Source organism: Symsagittifera roscoffensis, chromosome 1 (genome assembly GCF_963678635.1).
Source record: "Symsagittifera roscoffensis chromosome 1, txSymRosc1.1, whole genome shotgun sequence".
Classification (NCBI taxonomy): domain Eukaryota; kingdom Metazoa; phylum Xenacoelomorpha; order Acoela; family Convolutidae; genus Symsagittifera; species Symsagittifera roscoffensis.
In genome coordinates, this window is record NC_087062.1 from 14962812 (window position 1) to 14981647 (window position 18836).

Below are 18836 nucleotides of genomic sequence, written 5' to 3' on the forward strand. Positions count from 1 at the left end.
GTTAGCTTATTTCCGTTACAAATTTGTGGAATCAAAAACACTTCCGCTGAGTTTCTATAACACTTCGCTTCGTTTAGAGTGACATATGGTCTCTGGGAATCACAGCGATTGAAATGGCTGAAGGGCAGCCGCCACTCTGTGAACTGCATCCGATGCGAGCCCTCTTCCTCATACCTAGATCACAACCTCCCAGATTAAAATCTAGAAGATGGTATGTAATCATCCTAGAGAACTGGTAGCATATGCTTTGCAGTGTTAGTGAATCGGAACGCAGTGATGACAATATTTTAGATCTTGTAGATACTAAATGATGCCAAGTTTTTGCTCTGTTAGACTGCTTTATTAAGTTCCGACTATTTTTTTCCTTTGTCAGCTCGAATAGCGGTAGCGGTGATGTTCAGTGTTTTGATTGAAATTATTGATTTTAGGAGTCGCAAGTTTCTGGACTTCACGGAGAAGTGTTTAATTAAGAACTATAAAGAGCGGCCTAACGCGGAGCAGATGCTGACCCACTCCTTCTCCAACTCGACTATTCCTGACAAGATAGTGAAGGTACAGTTGCGGGAGGTAATCGACAGGGCCAGGAGACGCAAGGACGACCAGAGAGCAGCTGTCGCCTCCAACCGGTATAGAGAAAACACATGTGTTGAGATGCACAAAATTTTGAGATAATGACTTATGCTTAGCTGCTTTTTAAGATGATATTGGTATTTTTGGATTACGCAATTCTGAAAAAATGCGAAATGAAAGTGGGTTTCGAAAATTACGGCGTTCAAAAATATATACTTTTTTGGTTAAGTCATCGATGCATACGATTGGAAATAGGAGGAATTTAGTGCAGTAGAAAGGGGTTCGTCAGATCGTGTATTTGATTCCATGCAATACCGATTTTGGCTTCATTAGTGGTACCAGGAGAAAGTATTTTACGCAAAAATAGCCTGGAGTTGCAATAAATGCTTCAATCAATAAAAAAAACCGTCTGGAATTTGCGGAAATAATTTAAATGGAAAATCCTTAGACAGACTGCACAGCCTTCGACGAATATATTTTTTTCTAAGTTTAAGTTTAGGGATGAATCCAAAATAAGAAAAAGTAGTGGTTACACTCTTGTACTTAACGGGTGTCAAATACACAGGTCTGCTGCGGCGCCACCTACAAATGGGAGTAGTCAAGGACAAGGAGGACAGCAGGCATCATCTCAGCAGCCTCAGTCGCCCTCTCAACCGACCAGCAATGGAGGCACTGAGTCATCCCAGATGCAACAACAGCCAAGATTCATTGAGGCAGCAGCGGCTGAGAGCGACCATTCAGATAGTGACGAGGACGACGAAGGAGGCAGACACGAACCAGAGATCGAACAACCGAGGTGAGTGAACCACTCTTTCAAATTTATTTTAGCAATGCCTTTAAGTTAGTGCTCACCAATTGTACAGTAACCAATTTTTCTCTTGGAAGCAGCAAAAACTGCAATTTTGGCGTAATTAGAAAAATCTTGATTTTTTTTTGGTCAAAATGGATTTAAAATAGTATCAGAGCAGCCCTCTGCTTCCCCTTTGAGTCCGAATAAAAGTTGCCCAGAATGAAAAGAAAATGATGAAATCGTAGATAGTTTCCAAGGTGCGCAATTTGCCAGATTGCGTGTGTTTCCAGTGTACTCCAAGGGCCAGGGGAGAGAACCCTTAGACAGCAGTTTGCCCAGCTGCAAGAAAAGAAGCGCCTGGAATCAATGCAGCAGGCATCGTCTCAACCTGCTCTGGCTCCCAGGAATGCCAGCAGCAATAATAACAACAACAATGCCAGACCGATATCGGTCATTGACCGGTCGCAGTTGAGCCAAACCAGTGGAGTTAGCCAGTCCTCGACTGAGAGTGGAAGACCGGGCAGTAGTGGAATGAGGTCTTCATCTTCCTTACATGACTCAGCGAATCACAGTTCGAATAATGTATCCAAGCTACTGCAGAGTGGCAGGCAACACAGCTTTGGAGCGGCGCCATTAGCCACTACCACAGGTAAAGCAGCTTTAAATCTGCATTGATTGGAATGGAAAAGAATTTAGTTCCAAAATGTGTTTAAATGAAAATGATCAAATTCATCAAAAGTACTGCAGACCCGATTTTTAGAAGAAAGACATTTGGCATGCATTCCCTAATGAGAATCTACCCTTGGTGTGTTTGCTTAACTTTGATGAAAATCTGCTGTAAGTTTAAGTTCTTTCCTAGCATGAACTGTATATTCTTGGGAGATATGTTTCGAGAATAGAAGACGATGCAAAATGATTTGAGTTAAGCATGGTTGTTTTCTGATTCAAATGAAAGCTCTTTCATTGCACGTGGTTCCCTTAATGTGAAAGAGTTTGTGATTGAGTTGAACAAAAAAATCACGGAAAACCTTCCTAAAATTTTAAGGCTGATAGCTGTTGTTTGACATACACGGCTCTCATGATTTGGCTCAAAAGATGCAATACTGGGTATATCGATTTTGTTCAGTTCGATCTATCGATAAGTTTTTGCTGATTGGTTAGTTATTACTCTTTAAGCTGCGAGCTGCTGCAAATATTTGATCTGAACCAGTAGTTTTGCATTGATAGTTTGATCTTCAATCGTTACCTTGTTTCCCGCTGCTTTAAAGAAGGAAACACAGGATTTAATGTTGGTCCGGTTGCTATTGGACCTCTGAGGAGCCAAAAGTATCCTCCCTCTAGTGCTAAAACGAGACAAAAGTCTCCCCCTCCGCTACCCAGCAGTTCCCAACAACCAAATTTAAATGATTACTCGCCTTGGATGCGTGCTACTCCAGAACTTCCTGTTAGTTCCAATAATGCCAAGACAACCTCTGAAGACCGGAAGGGTTCCAGAGCTGACCATCGTGTTTGGGCGAGATCGCCACCCCTCCCAATAGCTTCAGAGGAGCAGCGCAACCCGCCTCAGTTGGACCACCAAGTTAACCAGTCAGAATACCAGAATTCAGAGGTGTTTTCACCCAGACTTGACCGTGGTCGTGATAGTCATCATAAACATAGCCAGAACATACAGCAACAACATAATGTGAACTGTTCGAAACGCCATAACAGTAGCTCAGGACGTATTGGATCCGCAAGTAGCGAGGAGATCAATAACCCAGACATGGGACCTCCGGCTCCTCCGAGAATCACATCATTGCATTCTCCGAATGCTCACTTCAATATTCCACCGTTGGCCAGTGTCGCAATGAGGCGAAGCATGTCACCGCAACTAGAAAACTCGTGTTTAGGAAACATTGATTCGGCGCTGTTACACAGCGCTTATAACCAATACAATCCTAATTACCAGGTAGCTAGTTCACGCGAAGACGGAAGTCTTGAAGATGTTTTTGTTACAGACTCTCCAACAGGACATTATGAGAATCCGGCGGATTTCTCACCAAGCATGGGTCGTTCCACCGACGCAGCTAATAGAGACAGAAACTCTTCGAAGCAGGAATCACAAAACCAACACCCGATGTCGCACTTTGTCAAACAAAGAATAGAAGTCCCTAGCGACCAGCTTACACCAACGCCTGTACATAAATCATCCCTTTTAGGAAACGCTAAGCAGAGGAGCAGTTTTGCTGGAGATGTTTCAGGATCAAAGCCGCACAAGTTTGAAAGCTCTATTGAGGCTATTAAAGGATCGAGCTCTAATTCTTCATTCGTAGTTGCTAGTCATGATGCGACTAAGAGCTCATCTGGAGCTCAGATCCGGAGACTAGACAGTCAGCAGCCTCCTCTGGGATTCAATAATGGAGCCGTGCAGATGAGGAATCCACCTCCGAAGCCAGGGCTAAACCAATCCCAAAGCAAACCAGACGTATCCTCGAGGAAGAGTTACGCCGGTGTAAATCAATCGGGATCCAGAGATCGAGATAGTTTGGACGAAGGACATGCACCTTATGCTGTGACTCCGCTTGGAAGACAGGGATCCTCTATCGAGGTAATGTTTCTTGAGCATTTCGCTATGGATATTGAAAATATATCATTGATTTGATTGAAATGAGATGGTAAAGTTTGAAAACGTATATTTGTGCAGTGTAGTAATTTTGAGATGTTGACAGGATTCTGGAGCTGGATCTCACACAGCTTCTCCCGTGTCCATAGCTGCTCATAGGAAATCGTCATCCCAGTTTACAAACAGCAGTGCAGCATCTCCGAACCTCAGCCGAAGAAGTTCCAACCAGCCACATCACTCCCAGCTCCATCCCAATCATCAGGCGAGTTCCTCGGCGGGATTGAGAAGAAGAGAAGACGAGGAGGATGAGGACGAGGAGGCTGAGTTGTCTGACGTGGAACCCGAGCGCATAGCGTCAGATGGAACCATCATCGATTCGGAAAAACCCAGACCCCTGTGAGTAGAAAATATTGAGCTATATTAATGTGCAGGACCTTGTAATTTTAAGTGCTTAAATAAAGCTTCAGATAAGACATGTAACATCTTGTCAATCCAATAAACAAAGAAGCTTGCGTGAACTATTGCCGAAATTCTTTTCAAGAGTAATGAACGTTGTTGAAAGGAAAGCAAAATCCACTATCGAACAGTAAAAAAAAAGTGAAGTTCTCGAAAAACGGAATGGAATATCGAAAATGGAACTTTGAAAATGGAATTTAATTATCAGATTTCCCAGCGGAATAAAAATTTTACCTATTGATTCAGTTTTCTCAAATTGGATTAATTTTATCAAAAAACACCAATCATAAGTTGCTTCTGAAATTCAAAGAGCTTTAATAGCATATATATTTCATTTAAAATTCGAAAGTTTTTTTTCTGTTTCTTTGCGTTGATTACTCTTTCCAACTGTCAGTTGGCTATGCTTTAAATTAATTTGCAAAGATAACGTTGGTTGGAGCGTTATGTGCTCACCTGCTCAGTAACCGGCTGCTGGTTTTGATTCTAAAATTAAAGTACTACATTGTTTTTGTTTCGCAGTCCGCAAAACTTTGACAGGAAGTCGAACAGAGGCGGTACCTCAGAATCCCCCTCGCCCAAAAAGAAAGTGACTCCCCCAGTGAGGAATACTTCAAACAGCCAATTGGCTCCTCCATTCACTTCTCCTCAAAATGGTCCCCCGCCTCCCTCGAAGGCCCCCAACCCTCTGTCAAAGATGTCAAGAAGCAGAAGTCACGAAAGGTTCACAAACAAGGAACGAGCGTCACTGCATCACTTGTCACACGCGAAGGAGTCAGCCGCGGAAAGCTTCAGAGAACACCATTCGATCAGTCATCGCGAATATGACAACATTGCCAGCTTGCTAGGACAGCCATCCGCACAGTCGGAGGAAGAGGGCGGGACTTCTGTTGCAGCAGGTGTTCCACAACCTTCATCAGCGCAAAGTCAGAGTCGAGGCAATACTTCTAGGCGGGTAAGATGTCTTCTTTGGTTCGGTTTCTAGGGTTTTATTTTTTCATGGAATAATTTATGGGTCAATGAAGGCGATATAGTATTCCTCGTGGAGTAGCATAGATGGCTTTATTGGGTCAACATTAAGACCATTTTTCATCAGTTTCGTTTGCATCGCAATATCAGGTTCAGCCCAGAAACGTGAAATACGAAAAAAGACATCGGAGACGGAGCATCACATTTATTTGGCAATGTTTTTGACAAAGTATCTATCAAACCATATTTAACTCAATGTATCAAATAAAGAGAATGGCCGTATTTAGTTGAAGTTTTCTTTTCAGCGGTCCATGGAGAGTATCCGTAATACATCTGGCCCCACTGCAACTGCCGGAGTGCCTACTGGGCCCACTCCCCATCCCCGGACACACCACTCTTCGGGTGGTCATCCCAGTGGTCAAACTCCCGCCCCTTCTACACCCCAGATGGGCTTCAACCCTCAAAGGACAAATGCCAACAGCAGTGCGATGTCGTCATCAAGTAATAATGCAGGACCCTTCCCAGATGTAGTCCCAACTCATCGACTCACGTTCGATGTAAGTGCAATGAAATTAACTAAAAGGAAGCTTATAACTGCAAATGTACCCAAGAGACAATTCAACCAAGAAGCTCTTTTAATTGTGAAATTTTCAAATAAAGCGCTGTTTTCAACAAGCGTCATCGAATTGCATTATGAACATTTTTGTATGTGAACAATTTTCGGAATCACTAAATCAGTGTCTTAAATCTTCGTATTTCCATCAATTAGTGTATTATTACGAACCTTCTTTTTTTCTAATCTAACTTGCAAATAAAACTCCATTAAAAGTGTTCACTTATTTGGAAATTTGACTGTAGCATTTGAAATTGCATAGCATCTGTTCTCTGGGTTGTTTTGGCTAGTGTTTGGTTCCTCTTAAGCTTCCCTTTGTGAGTGATTAGTGTGCGAGACTCTTAATTTCTAGGTGGCTGGGTCGAATCTCCGAAGTAGCCAAGTTTTTTTGCTAATTCCAGGCTTATTTCTATTTTTTCTAATTGCTCTTTATAGAGCTGTTTTTTGTCGTGTTCTCGCTAGTGTTTGCGAAGCGAAGTATCGCCCTTGTGTCGAAATATGTCTTTTATGTTGGTTGTAATTTTACTTGTAATTTTTCTAATCGGAGTAAATTTGCAAGTAGTACCAAGGATAGCCTAGTGCTGTACAATTAGCACAGAATGCTCCGACCATATTATAAAAACCACAAATAAAAGTGCTTCAAATTAATCAGTTTAAATCAGCGTCATTTTTGTGTGATGGGATAAGAAAACTATATATTTTTTTCAGCTGAAATGACAAATTTAACAAGTTATCGTCACTTTCTTCGTTCGCTTTATTGGGACGAAATTAGACAAAAAAAATCTTCAAACCGGTTTTCTCGACACTCGGAAAATTTTTAGGAAGTTTTCAAAAGTCCTGTATGAAAGTCCTGTTTTCGAATCCTGTATGAAAGGGCCTTTATATGATATATCACTCAACACGGGTCGATGCATTTTGGTGGTACCTGATTTTGCGTGGAAAACAAGAAAAAAAAAACTGAAACACACCCGAATACAAAGTTCCTCTCCAATTTCAAAGGTCGGAACAAGAAACAGGAGAAGTAGTGTACATAAAAAACTTCGAATTTTCGAATTCAAGTATTTCAAATGTGTTTCATCTTCATTTGTTTTCGGCTTAGTTACATCGGATTAAGTGCCTCATATTGACTCATCTCAGAGTAGATGCATGTTTTTAGCTTTAATGCGCGTTTGCCCAAATTTATGTCAGCTTGAGTTACCGCTGCTTACATTCCAATATATGTTCTGTCGACTAGCTTGCAATTATATCGGCTAATTTAAGGTTTGGATACGAAATAGGTACGAAGTTCCGACTCGCCTCTGTGTAACGTGCTTTACCAAGTGAATTTCCCTTCATTAGGTCTTGCGGATTGTTAGTTTATTTTCAGGGAAATGTCACGGATATTTTAAAACGTTTCACCTTTTTTAGTGGTTTCTATTTTCGTTATTTGAGTTCTTTCTAAGTTCTGTTGCTAAATTGAAGGCAACATAAGTCAGCATAAAAAGTGCAAAAGAAATTACATTTAATAAATGGATCAGTGGATTTTTAAGTGTCAACAAGACTGCTCGTATCAGGGCGAAGCCCTGAATGTTCCGACTGCCTTTTATGGTTTTATGGAGCAGTAATAACATCAAAAAATTAAATGTAATAAAATGAAATGAAAAATTTTTAAACTTTTATGAAAATCATCCCCCCACACGCCATATAAAGTACATAAAGATAGATTTAGCTCCTTTTAACAACTCAATTATGCCAAATAAGCTTCTTTCAACCAATTTGGAACGATTTTAAGACGGATTAAGTCTCCGCTTACGCGTTAATAGCGCGAATTATATCACGCGTTAATTGTCCCAAATTGGTCAAAATGGCCAAAATGGCAATCTTTAAACCCCCATAACTTTACGAAAAAAGATCACAGGTGAAATATCTTTTCAAATTTGAGCTCAGGACAACAATAGCTTTCGAATGATATAAAAAAATTCCGTCAAAAATTGCTAGTTAAAAAGTCGAAATTTGTCTGAAGAAAAAAAAACCCACCCCGAGCACAAATATTCCGTTACTTTCGTATCGAAAGTCGGAACAATAAGTAGCAAATATTGTTGCGACGCAAATATTGTTGCGACGCAAATATTGTTGCGACGCAAATATTGTTGCGATAAAATGTGTTCATTTTAAAAGTGATCATTTTGATCAGTAACCAGCTATTAAGTACAGACAATGCTAAGGATATTAACACATACTATTATTGTTCCGAGATTCGTAACGAAAGTAGCGGAATATTTGGGCTCGGGGTGGTTTTTTCTTCAGAGAAATTTCGACTTTTTCTCACTAGCCATTTTTGACGGGATTGTTTGTAACATTCAAAAAGTGTTGTTGTCTTAAGCTTAAATTTGGAAAGATATTTTACCTGTGATCATTTTTCCTAAAGTTATGGGGGTTTAAAATTGACAATTTGGGACAATTAATGCGCTCTATATTTCGCGCTATTAACGCGTAAGCGGAGATTTAATCCGTCATAGAAATCGTTGCAAATTAGTTGAAAGTAGCTTATTTGCCCTAATTGATCTGTTTAGGAGCGAAATTTATCACTTTGTACTTAGTATGGCGTGTGGGGGGATGATATCACAAAAAATCTCAAGTTAAAAAAAATTCGTTTCTATTTTATTACATTAGATTTTGTCACGTTATTAGTGTTTCATAGACTGCTGTATAAATTGAGGCATGTTAGATGGTAATTGTCTTTTTTACTAACATGACTGGTACTGCTAATGCGTCATAATTGGCGTGCGTCACATAAGAAATTTTGTAGACTCAAAGTTTTACATATTCGATTTTTCCCAGTAGCGTTGTCGGCCATATTTTTGATGCGAGGTGCAAATTTACCTCTGTGTAAAAAATTTTCAAATTCATTTGCGAAAAAAGAAGCAAAGTTACGCTCTTAAGTTAAAAAGCTGAATTGGTGCAAAAAGTGAACGAGTTTTAGTTTCGATATTGGATTTAAACTTTTTGATTTTCCGGCGGAATAAAAAAAATTATCCTTTGATCCAGTTTTTTTTAAGTTCGGTTTATCTTTTTGATAAATATGTCAATTCCTGTTTGATAAAAACGGGTATTAGAAAAACGAGTATTAGGAAAACGGGTATAAGGAACGTTTTTATGTGTTTGATAAAAACGGGTATTAGGACAAAATTGGGTTTGATAAAAACGAGTATTGGGGTACTAGACCGATTTTCAAAAAAGTGGTATCAATGGAAAATCCGACCACTACCCTGAGTAGTTGCATAATTCCCAAGTCTCTTTTTACCTTACAGCCATTTCTACAGCCTTCGAAAAAGTGTGTCGGGGAGTTTTGACCCATATTTGACTTTTTTTTTTCGAAAACTACCCTCTCAAATTTGAGATTTTTGGTTCAATGGATAGAACAGGTTGTGAGAAGCCCACCTGCTTAAGCGGCTACACCCAATTTTTTGGTATGACCCTCGGATGACCCTTTTTTGGTCACACAAAAAGGTATGACCCTCGGAAAAGTCAAATTTTCGATATTTTGACCGTGTTTTCAACTTTTTGACTTTTCGCGACAAGTACCCTCCCAAATCTGAGATTTTGAGTTCCATTGATAGAGCGGTATGTTGATGTTTCTCTGCTTGAGCGGCTCCGCTCAATTTTATTACTACTAAAAATTGCACTTTCGGAAAACCAATGATTTCTTCGCCGTTTTCTGCCATTTTTTGACCTGTCTCGAAAAATACCATCCCAAATCTTTGATTTTCGTTTCAATCAAAAAAAGTGTTGAGTGAAGCTCCCTTGTGTAAGCGCTCATGTTCAAGTTTTATTAGCAAAAACTTATGGCCTGCAGAAAAATGAAAGTTTTGATTTCTTGTCCGTTTTTTGAATCTTTTTGACTCATCTCGAAAACAACGCAATCTGATATCAAGGGTTTATCCGAGGTAGCAGTTTGTGGGAAACCTCAGTGTCTAAGATGGTACGCTCTAAAAATCATTCAAAAAATTTCATGTCTCTGAAAATTCCAAAAGCACAAAAATTTCCTTCGTGTTTTAATAGAACTAGGTTTTGGGTGAAGCCCAATTTTAAAATTTTTGAAATTACCTATTTCATCCCGCATCAGTACAAAAATCAAAACTATCAAACAGGTACCTCCAGCTTTACCTGGGCCTCTAGTTATAAACTTTTCTTGAAATTTAGAGAGCTTCAAAGTCATGCATTTCTGGGAAATTCGAAAGTTAGTTGGTAATTGTCTTTTTTTTAAATCAAATTGACTGGTACCGCCAATGAGTCATAATTGGTGTGCGTCTTTTACAAATTTATGCAGCATCAAAGTTTTACTCATATATTCGGTTAATCTGTTGAATTTCAACTTCATTATTTCGGAGAGTTCCAGTTACCAAAAATGAGTTGTTCTTTTTCCACTTTATAAAGCTGCTTTTTGTCGTTTTCGCGCTAGTGTTTGCGAAGTGCAGGTTCGCCTCTTTGGTCATGAAAGCACTCGAAAACTGAGTTATTAGTAGTGTTATCGTTCATATTTTTGCTTGTGTATGCGAAGTGCAACTTCGCATCTGTGTAATTATGGTTCTTCATTTTTGTATCTCTAATGCTCCTAAGCTCAGCTTCAACTCTTATGTCAAATGGAAAACATTTCAAATTTTCTAGAGAATTTATATCTATAACTTCTGTAACGCTCAAATTTGATTCTTTGCTGTTCATTTGTCAATCTTAATTGTTGAACTGAAAGCAAAATACACTACTAATTATGAAAGAGCTAATGGCCTAAAAATTTGGTGAATGGTGATTGATTATTATTTTCGGAAGTGGATTTTAGTTTTTAAATTCAACAGCAAAATTTTTCCTATTGTCAATTTTTATATTAAAAAAATTTCAATCATGAAAGATCTTCAAAGCTTGAAGAGCTTTGAAGTGATTATTTTTTCTTCAAGTTTTGAAAGTTAAAATATTTTTGTAAAAAAAATTGTTTTGTTTCCTTGTGTTCATTGTCTTTTTTCCCATTTTCTGTTGGCTACGTTTTTTTTGCAGTAACAGGTTTATTTGGAGAACTAACGGCTGATTATGAAACCAAGGTGGTGGAAAGGGACCGTACACTTTTTCACTCAAAATAGAATCGATAATGAAACGTCTGATTGGATTTTGTTATCGTGATCATTTGTTATCGTGTAGCTTGATCCAAGCTTCAACGTAAAAATTTCAATTAAATAATTGTTCAAGGTTTTTTGATTGCTGCCAGAAAAATAAACAAAAACAGTTATGCGATATCTGTAAATTCTGTTACACTCAATTTTGAGTTTTCGCAGTTTTTTTTTTCAGTTAAATTCAAGTTCGTTCGCCAAATGGAAAGCAAATTAAACTTATCAAAAGAGCTGAAAGCCCAAAAATTATGAATGAATGTTAGCTTCGAAAGTGGGGGCTATTCTAATGCGCGAAGGACCGAATGAGCGAAAAAACTTGTAGGCCAAGGACCGAAGACAAAATTAGCCGAAAATCAATTTTTAAAAAGAAGCAGTTGCCATTCAATTAAAATGAATTAAATGAAGACATATTTTGCTTTTTTCATTACGAAACCCTTGAAACGTAAAATTTGTCCCAATTTTGCGGCGGTTAATGACAATTGAAAATTTTGCATATTTCAACCATTTTTATGTTCGCTCTATATGGAATTGTTCGCAGTCCCTGGAAATGTTTACTCTTTCCAAAATTTAGATTACTGAAATTTGATTGGCTGATTTATACCTCTGTGTAAAAAATTTTCAAATTCATTTGCGAAAAAAGAAGCAAAGTTACGCTCTTAAGTTAAAAAGCTGAATTGGTGCAAAAAGTGAACGAGTTTTAGTTTCGATATTGGATTTAAACTTTTTGATTTTCCGGCGGAATAAAAAAAATTATCCTTTGATCCAGTTTTTTTTAAGTTCGGTTTATCTTTTTGATAAATATGTCAATTCCTGTTTGATAAAAACGGGTATTAGAAAAACGAGTATTAGGAAAACGGGTATAAGGAACGTTTTTATGTGTTTGATAAAAACGAGTATTAGGACAAAATTGGGTTTGATAAAAACGAGTATTGGGGTACTAGACCGATTTTCAAAAAAGTGGTATCAATGGAAAATCCGACCACTACCCTGAGTAGTTGCATAATTCCCAAGTCTCTTTTTACCTTACAGCCATTTCTACAGCCTTCGAAAAAGTGTGTCGGGGAGTTTTGACCCATATTTGACTTTTTTTTTTCGAAAACTGCCCTCTCAAATTTGAGATTTTTGGTTCAATGGATAGAACATGTTGTGAGAAGCCCACCTGCTTAAGCGGCTACACCCAATTTTTTGGTATGACCCTCGGATGACCCTTTTTTGGTCACACAAAAAGGTATGACCCTCGGAAAAGTCAAATTTTCGATATTTTGACCGTGTTTTCAACTTTTTGACTTTTCGCGACAAGTACCCTCCCAAATCTGAGATTTTGAGTTCCATTGATAGAGCGGTATGTTGATGTTTCTCTGCTTGAGCGGCTCCGCTCAATTTTATTACTACTAAAAATTGCACTTTCGGAAAACCAATGATTTCTTCGCCGTTTTCTGCCATTTTTTGACCTGTCTCGAAAAATACCATCCCAAATCTTTGATTTTCGTTTCAATCAAAAAAAGTGTTGAGTGAAGCTCCCTTGTGTAAGCGCTCATGTTCAAGTTTTATTAGCAAAAACTTATGGCCTGCAGAAAAATGAAAGTTTTGATTTCTTGTCCGTTTTTTGAATCTTTTTGACTCATCTCGAAAACAACGCAATCTGATATCAAGGGTTTATCCGAGGTAGCAGTTTGTGGGAAACCTCAGTGTCTAAGATGGTACGCTCTAAAAATCATTCAAAAAATTTCATGTCTCTGAAAATTCCAAAAGCACAAAAATTTCCTTCGTGTTTTAATAGAACTAGGTTTTGGGTGAAGCCCAATTTTAAAATTTTTGAAATTACCTATTTCATCCCGCATCAGTACAAAAATCAAAACTATCAAACAGGTACCTCCAGCTTTACCTGGGCCTCTAGTTATAAACTTTTCTTGAAATTTAGAGAGCTTCAAAGTCATGCATTTCTGGGAAATTCGAAAGTTAGTTGGTAATTGTCTTTTTTTTTAAATCAAATTGACTGGTACCGCCAATGAGTCATAATTGGTGTGCGTCTTTTACAAATTTATGCAGCATCAAAGTTTTACTCATATATTCGGTTAATCTGTTGAATTTCAACTTCATTATTTCGGAGAGTTCCAGTTACCAAAAATGAGTTGTTCTTTTTCCACTTTATAAAGCTGCTTTTTGTCGTTTTCGCGCTAGTGTTTGCGAAGTGCAGGTTCGCCTCTTTGGTCATGAAAGCACTCGAAAACTGAGTTATTAGTAGTGTTATCGTTCATATTTTTGCTTGTGTATGCGAAGTGCAACTTCGCATCTGTGTAATTATGGTTCTTCATTTTTGTATCTCTAATGCTCCTAAGCTCAGCTTCAACTCTTATGTCAAATGGAAAACATTTCAAATTTTCTAGAGAATTTATATCTATAACTTCTGTAACGCTCAAATTTGATTCTTTGCTGTTCATTTGTCAATCTTAATTGTTGAACTGAAAGCAAAATACACTACTAATTATGAAAGAGCTAATGGCCTAAAAATTTGGTGAATGGTGATTGATTATTATTTTCGGAAGTGGATTTTAGTTTTTAAATTCAACAGCAAAATTTTTCCTATTGTCAATTTTTATATTAAAAAAATTTCAATCATGAAAGATCTTCAAAGCTTGAAGAGCTTTGAAGTGATGTATTTTTTCTTCAAGTTTTGAAAGTTAAAATATTTTTGTAAAAAAAATTGTTTTGTTTCCTTGTGTTCATTGTCTTTTTTCCCATTTTCTGTTGGCTACGTTTTTTTTGCAGTAACAGGTTTATTTGGAGAACTAACGGCTGATTATGAAACCAAGGTGGTGGAAAGGGACCGTACACTTTTTCACTCAAAATAGAATCGATAATGAAACGTCTGATTGGATTTTGTTATCGTGATCATTTGTTATCGTGTAGCTTGATCCAAGCTTCAACGTAAAAATTTCAATTAAATAATTGTTCAAGGTTTTTTGATTGCTGCCAGAAAAATAAACAAAAACAGTTATGCGATATCTGTAAATTCTGTTACACTCAATTTTGAGTTTTCGCAGTTTTTTTTTTCAGTTAAATTCAAGTTCGTTCGCCAAATGGAAAGCAAATTAAACTTATCAAAAGAGCTGAAAGCCCAAAAATTATGAATGAATGTTAGCTTCGAAAGTGGGGGCTATTCTAATGCGCGAAGGACCGAATGAGCGAAAAAACTTGTAGGCCAAGGACCGAAGACAAAATTAGCCGAAAATCAATTTTTAAAAAGAAGCAGTTGCCATTCAATTAAAATGAATTAAATGAAGACATATTTTGCTTTTTTCATTACGAAACCCTTGAAACGTAAAATTTGTCCCAATTTTGCGGCGGTTAATGACAATTGAAAATTTTGCATATTTCAACCATTTTTATGTTCGCTCTATATGGAATTGTTCGCAGTCCCTGGAAATGTTTACTCTTTCCAAAATTTAGATTACTGAAATTTGATTGGCTGATTTATATTTTCCCGCATTCGGACCTTCGCGCAAGAGGGATTCCACCTCGAAAGTGAATAATAATTAATTGGTAATGAAACAATCTTCAAATAATAGGATAATGTGTCAATTGTAAAAGATTTTTTTTTTTTGGAAATTCAGAGCTGTAATATTTCGAAAGTTGAAAATTTTTTTGTTTTTATTAAAAAATCATTTATATGTTTTTGTTTTCCTTGTATTAACATTTTTCTAACTTCCTGTTGGCTACTATCTTTTCATTGAACCTGGAACCATGCCCTCTTTCCTTATGGTTAAGCTAATAAGAATTTAATTTGATTGTTTTTTTTTATGATATTTTTTTGCAAAATTTTTTCATCGAATTACGCAACCGCTTTTCCTGGTATTAAGAGAAGTTTTTCTATAAATTTAATTGCGCCCAATTATTCAAATTTTTTAACTAGATTTTTTGCAAATCAACTAACGAACGTTATTTTGAAGGAATGTTGTGTAATTTTTTTCATCTGTCGCTTTCTGAATCTATTTTTTGTTCAGTGGTGATCTCTTGGTTCTTCTTCTGAAAGTTTGTGAGTCGAAAAAGACCAATTATCCTGTCTACTTTTTCTGTGTCAATTTCCAGAACAGTTCTGGTTCCTCCTGTAATAGATTTAAAGTGTAAGCGCAAAACGTCTTAGTGAAAATTGGTATTTGTTTCTAATTGGTACTTGAACGTTTACGAACAGAAGGGATTTTGGTTTTCTTAGATTATAATGAATTTTTTTTGAGTATCATAAACTGCAAAAAAATCGAATTGACTATTTCAATTGAAATCGAAAAGAGCAATTAACTTATAACGGTAAATATTTGCATGGAAAACTTTTAGTGTTACACCAAGTTCAGAGAAACAGACTTAGCCAAAAAGAGCAATTTTTCCATTTTGAACAAGTTTTGCTTTTTCAATTCAGATGTCTCTCACAAATTGAGAGATGAATTCTGCCTGAAAAAAAGTAGTTTTTGCATGCAAAATTTCAGCGAGATGTGTCAATGCTGTTTTTATTTTCAAATTTTTTTGTTGTTTGAACTTTTTGCTAATTTTTATAAGTGTTTCTAATTATTATAGAAGTGTTTCAAAGGCTTTCGAAATATCACAAGTTTTCAGGAAAAATGGAATCGCTCTTTTGGCATACTGTCTACGAACTCTTTTTATACCTTTTCTCTTCTCTCCATTTTCTTTTTGTGATCTAATTATCCATTCGTGTCTCCAAGTAGGTTCACCCTCAATAAGTTCCTCCCACCCAATCAGTGTCGTTTGCACTTCATTGACCCCGTTTTTGCCGTTTTCTGGGGTGTGCTTTGAGAAGTAGCACCCATTGAGAGCTATGTACAAGTTTTCGAAGGGGCTGCCCGCCTCAACTAAAGTCTCATTGTCATTTGAAGTTATGTCGATCTCCTCGGAAGCAGATAGCAGTTTGTCTTTCTCGTCTCCGTCTGAAATTTATCCATCTATTAATTGCTCAAATCGTACCCAAGTTTTTCGATGGTTGAAACGTTCTCAATCTTTTTTTTAAATCTTTGCATTCCTTCCCGATAAAATTTTGAAAATATCAATGATGAAGAACTAGATAATCTAGAAGAAAAGTCTGGGACCCTCAGAAGGCGAAAAATGATTTTTACGAATTTAGTTTTCGATGAAATCAAATCAATTGAAGAAATATCCAATTGATAAAGAATCCGAGTTGGATGGTTTCCACTTTTGAATTTCATTTTTGGAATTATGAACAGATTTTTTTCATGCTTGTTCTTTATATGCATTCAACCTTATTAACCGTAAAACAACTTTGAAATCTTGGGGTAAATTTGAAATGTTGGAGTTGAAAAAAGTTTTTTTTTCGAGATTTTCAGATATGAGAACATACTGAGGTGTGTAAGCTGAGTTATACTGTTGAGAGCATGGACTGTTCCATTGTACTGGTTCTGTGTTCTGTCCCGGAAGAAGTTTTGAAACGTCTTCTGGTGCAACAGATAGCACACAGCCATCACCTCCTCCTCCTCTTCTTCATCTTTCTTTCCATTTATGGCAGAATCGATAGGTTGTCTTGCCCTTTGGACACAAACTGTGTGCTCTCGAATGTCACACAGCAGCAATGCACCCACCCCTGAAGTGAAGCATCACGTGATTTTACTTTTGAAAGCAATACATGATGTTCCTATTGAACTTGAACCTGAATTGCATGAAAAAAAATTCCTGAATAGTCTTCTGCAATTCTTATGACGTTTGCTCAGCTCAAGCCTGGCATGGAAAACAGCATGGAAAATAGCAACGCATTTAATATAATATTATCCATCTTATATACCATTCTGATAGACCCATTTTAAAGTGGGAGCATTCAGGTCAAGAGATAGAGTGTCTGATAATGACTCCGAGCGCAACCCCAGATCTTTTTCCAGTAGTTTGAATCCAGATAGACACACTGGTTTTCGTTGCCCTCCTTTTTTGACGGTTATGCTGCTTACCTAGCACAGCTGGCGCATGAACCACATTTTCATTGCTGTCTATGGCCTTGGAATCCAAACAGTCTCCGGTGCCCCCTCCGAATGACTGGGTCCTTTGAATGGGGATTCCATTGGGGTACTCGACAACTTGACCACTGGCCAACAGCACGCAATGGAACTCCTGCTCTCCTGAAATTGCCTAGACGCTAAAACTGAGTTCTGCAAAAAAATTGAAACATAATAATGCGCTTCAGGAATTGGTTGCCTTTTGTTTTAATGTTTGTTTCTGGAAGCTTGCTCGTGAAGACAAATCAAATCGTGCATCTACGAAAATAGTCCATACTAAAATTCTCTTTTTTGCATAGATTGTGTACCTTTTGAAAATCCCGATTTAATATTTTCACAGCAAACCAGTCTCATTTATTTTCACTGTTGGTATCGTTATATCACATATTTAGCCGGAAAATTACCGTAAAAACAAAAATATGCTTGAGGGAGAATAAAAAATAAAAATAAAAAATAACCTGAATTGTAGATGACATCTCCGGGCTTGTAAATACACTTGAAGCAACTAGTCTCGACCAATTCGACGAATGACTCAAACTCCAGTTTCATGAAGCGAAGTTTCTCCCACAGCAAATTTGCAAGTACCACTGCTGTTTTGTGGTCAATATTGTTTCCAATAATGCTGCCAACTGTTTCCGCCTCGTTCGAACATTTAACGACATCCTCTGGAACTTTCTTTTCAGCTTTGTTAGTTTTATTGCCACTGATAGATAATGAGCTCACTTGACTTAGACAATCTGTCGGTTTTGTGTTCTTTTCGGCTGAAGCTCCTTTCGGCGACTGTTCGACCATCAGCTGTTCACGGTGACGAGAACTATTTGTGGTGCTCATCTCGAACTTGGTGAATGATTTCGAGTACTGAAGCTTCCTCGGCTTCTGCTGTGGACTGGCGGATGCTAAAACATTTTGCTCACCTGTCCGCATTTTAACTGCAGATGTTCGCTCTATTTTGGATTTTATCGCGCCAATTTTTGAAATAGTTATTTTGTCCCGAACACCCGCGCACGAATAGTTATCGGGACCCAGGTAAAATTTAGGGGTAGTTGATGTTGACATTTTTAAATTTTTGAAATTATTTAGCGAATTTGTTGAACTTCCCAGAAGCGAAATGAAGTTTAATCTGAAATTTAATGTTTGTCCGATTCATGCGAATGAGAGAGTTATTATTTCTGGCTGTTGTGGGAGCTGAATTATTGCCAGTCAGCGAACGTTTGTTTCTTTACTAACTGACACGTTTGGGCAAAAACCCAACGGTTAATACTTGTTTGCTTCCTTGTTTCAAGTTTCAAATTCTTCAAAGCGACTTATGATTGGTTGTTTAAGAGTTCAGTGTTCTAGACATGCTTAGGGGTTTCATTTATTGGCCTTGAAACCAAATTGATCGTGAATCTGTATAATTTAATTTATCGCAAAACTTGTTCATAAGTTCGTATAGTTTAATCCGTAGCAATTGTATCTTTTCACTTCATATTACCCTTTTAGCCTGATTGAATTCCGAAACGAGAGGGGAATAAAAGCAGTTTGCAAATGTCACTTCTGTCGGTTGTGTTGATCACGGGGCTGGCGACATGGGAATGGCACGGTCCATTAATTAGGAGCGGGGACCCCACACCTTGTCTAGGAAACTTTTACTGAACTGAAGGCCAATTTAAGCTCAGTAGTTGCCAATTATTCCCTGTCATTCCCTTATACC

General features: G+C 37.6%; 2 protein-coding genes across 4 annotated transcripts in view; one reads left to right on the top strand and one right to left on the bottom strand.

Annotated features, from left to right (window-relative positions):
• The window catches only part of LOC134840524 (serine/threonine-protein kinase mig-15-like), a 40721-nt gene that overhangs the window by 1219 nt on the left and 20666 nt on the right, over positions 1–18836 (top strand). For 2 of the 3 annotated variants that reach the window (XM_063856428.1, XM_063856592.1), the window contains exons 7-14: positions 78–211; positions 429–626; positions 1136–1366; positions 1651–2009; positions 2629–3947; positions 4069–4358; positions 4938–5370; positions 5690–5941. In XM_063856428.1, coding sequence (XP_063712498.1) covers positions 78–211; positions 429–626; positions 1136–1366; positions 1651–2009; positions 2629–3947; positions 4069–4358; positions 4938–5370; positions 5690–5941 — 3216 coding nt within the window. The remainder of the gene's footprint in view (positions 1–77; positions 212–428; positions 627–1135; positions 1367–1650; positions 2010–2628; positions 3948–4068; positions 4359–4937; positions 5371–5689; positions 5942–18836) is intronic. The other variant, XM_063856511.1, reaches the window with a different exon arrangement.
• Positions 15029–18549, bottom strand: LOC134840696 (uncharacterized). The gene is made up of 5 exons (XM_063856718.1): positions 17602–18549; positions 17099–17266; positions 16501–16740; positions 15794–16072; positions 15029–15241 (listed from the first exon to the last, which is right to left on the bottom strand). Exons 1-5 carry the CDS (start codon positions 18197–18199, stop codon positions 15105–15107), a joined length of 1422 nt encoding a protein of 473 aa, XP_063712788.1. The 5' UTR covers positions 18200–18549; the 3' UTR covers positions 15029–15104.

Coding starts and splice junctions, on each gene's coding strand:
- LOC134840696 (XM_063856718.1), bottom strand. CDS start 18,199: ATGTCAACATCAACTACCCCTAAATTTTACCTGGGTCCCGATAACTAT. Junction 17,267..17,601: donor AGATGTCATCTACAATTCAG/GTTATTTTTTAT, acceptor AGGCAATTTCAG/GAGAGCAGGAGTTCCATTGC. Junction 15,242..15,793: donor AAATGGAGAGAAGAGAAAAG/GTATAAAAAGAG, acceptor AATCTATTACAG/GAGGAACCAGAACTGTTCTG.